Source organism: Aptenodytes forsteri, unplaced genomic scaffold (genome assembly GCF_000699145.1).
Source record: "Aptenodytes forsteri isolate BGI_AS27 unplaced genomic scaffold, ASM69914v1 Scaffold236, whole genome shotgun sequence".
Taxonomy (NCBI): domain Eukaryota; kingdom Metazoa; phylum Chordata; class Aves; order Sphenisciformes; family Spheniscidae; genus Aptenodytes; species Aptenodytes forsteri.
The window spans coordinates 299538-300395 of record NW_008794456.1 but is presented as its reverse complement, the minus strand read 5'-3'; the positions used below and the strand labels follow the sequence as shown (position 1 = coordinate 300395).

The 858-nt window shown below is 65.5% G+C and overlaps 1 protein-coding gene across 1 annotated transcript in view; it reads left to right on the top strand.

Annotated features, from left to right (window-relative positions):
* Window positions 1-858, top strand: part of TEX261 (testis expressed 261) — a 26006-nt gene that overhangs the window by 20671 nt on the left and 4477 nt on the right. The window contains exon 2 of the mRNA XM_009290708.1: window positions 267-420. Coding sequence (XP_009288983.1) covers window positions 267-420 — 154 coding nt within the window. The remainder of the gene's footprint in view (window positions 1-266; window positions 421-858) is intronic.

Here is an 858-nt window from a genome sequence, read left to right as displayed (position 1 = left end):
ACCCCCCCCCGCGGGTGACACCTCTCCCCCCTGGCTGGGGAAACTGAGGCCCGGCCGCAGCGTGTCCTACCAGGAGCCGGAGCAGCAGGGTGGGGTTCCCGTTTGGACCTTTCCCAAGGGGCCGGTGCCGAGTGGGAGGTGCGTGGGGAGATGTGGTGCCGTCAGCGCGCGCTGAAAATCGCCTCCATCGTGGCGGGATTCCTGCCCGCGGTCCCGCCGTCTGCACCCCCGTGTTCGCCCCAGGCAACCCCTGTTCTCTCTTCCAGTTCTCCTCGGCCGTGCTGGTCGGCCTCTACCTCTTCGAACACTTTCCCGGTTTCATGGTGGGTGTGGGGCTCTTCACCAACCTGGTCTACTTCGGTTTGCTGCAGACCTTCCCCTTCATCGTGCTGACGTCCTCCAATTTCATACTGTCCTGCGGTGAGTGGGGCCGTCCCCTCCCCGTGGGAGTGGGCGCTGGGGCGGGAGTGGGCGCTGGGGCGGAGGAAGCCTCGTCACCCCCGTCACCGGCTGGGCTCTGGGTGGCGGCAAAGGTTTTGGGGTTTGCTCTCGCAGCCCCCGTGGCTTTTAAAAGGACTTTGAGCTTTGTGCGGTACTTCTTAATTACGCTTTATGACATGGCTGCGATAATTGTGGGCTGGGCCCGGTGGTGTGGAAAGCCCGTTGGACTGCGCGCCCTCGGCGTAGAGCTGGGGACACCGGGCTTCCCCGGGCAGCCTCTGCTTCGCCCTCCGGCCGGCTCCACTCCAAACTCAGGCGGCAGCACTAGGAAAATGGGATCCCGGCTGGCCCAAAGCTCGGCGTCCTCCCCGCAGGCCCCCTGTTCCGGGCGTTCGCTGGGACTTGATAAAGCGCGCG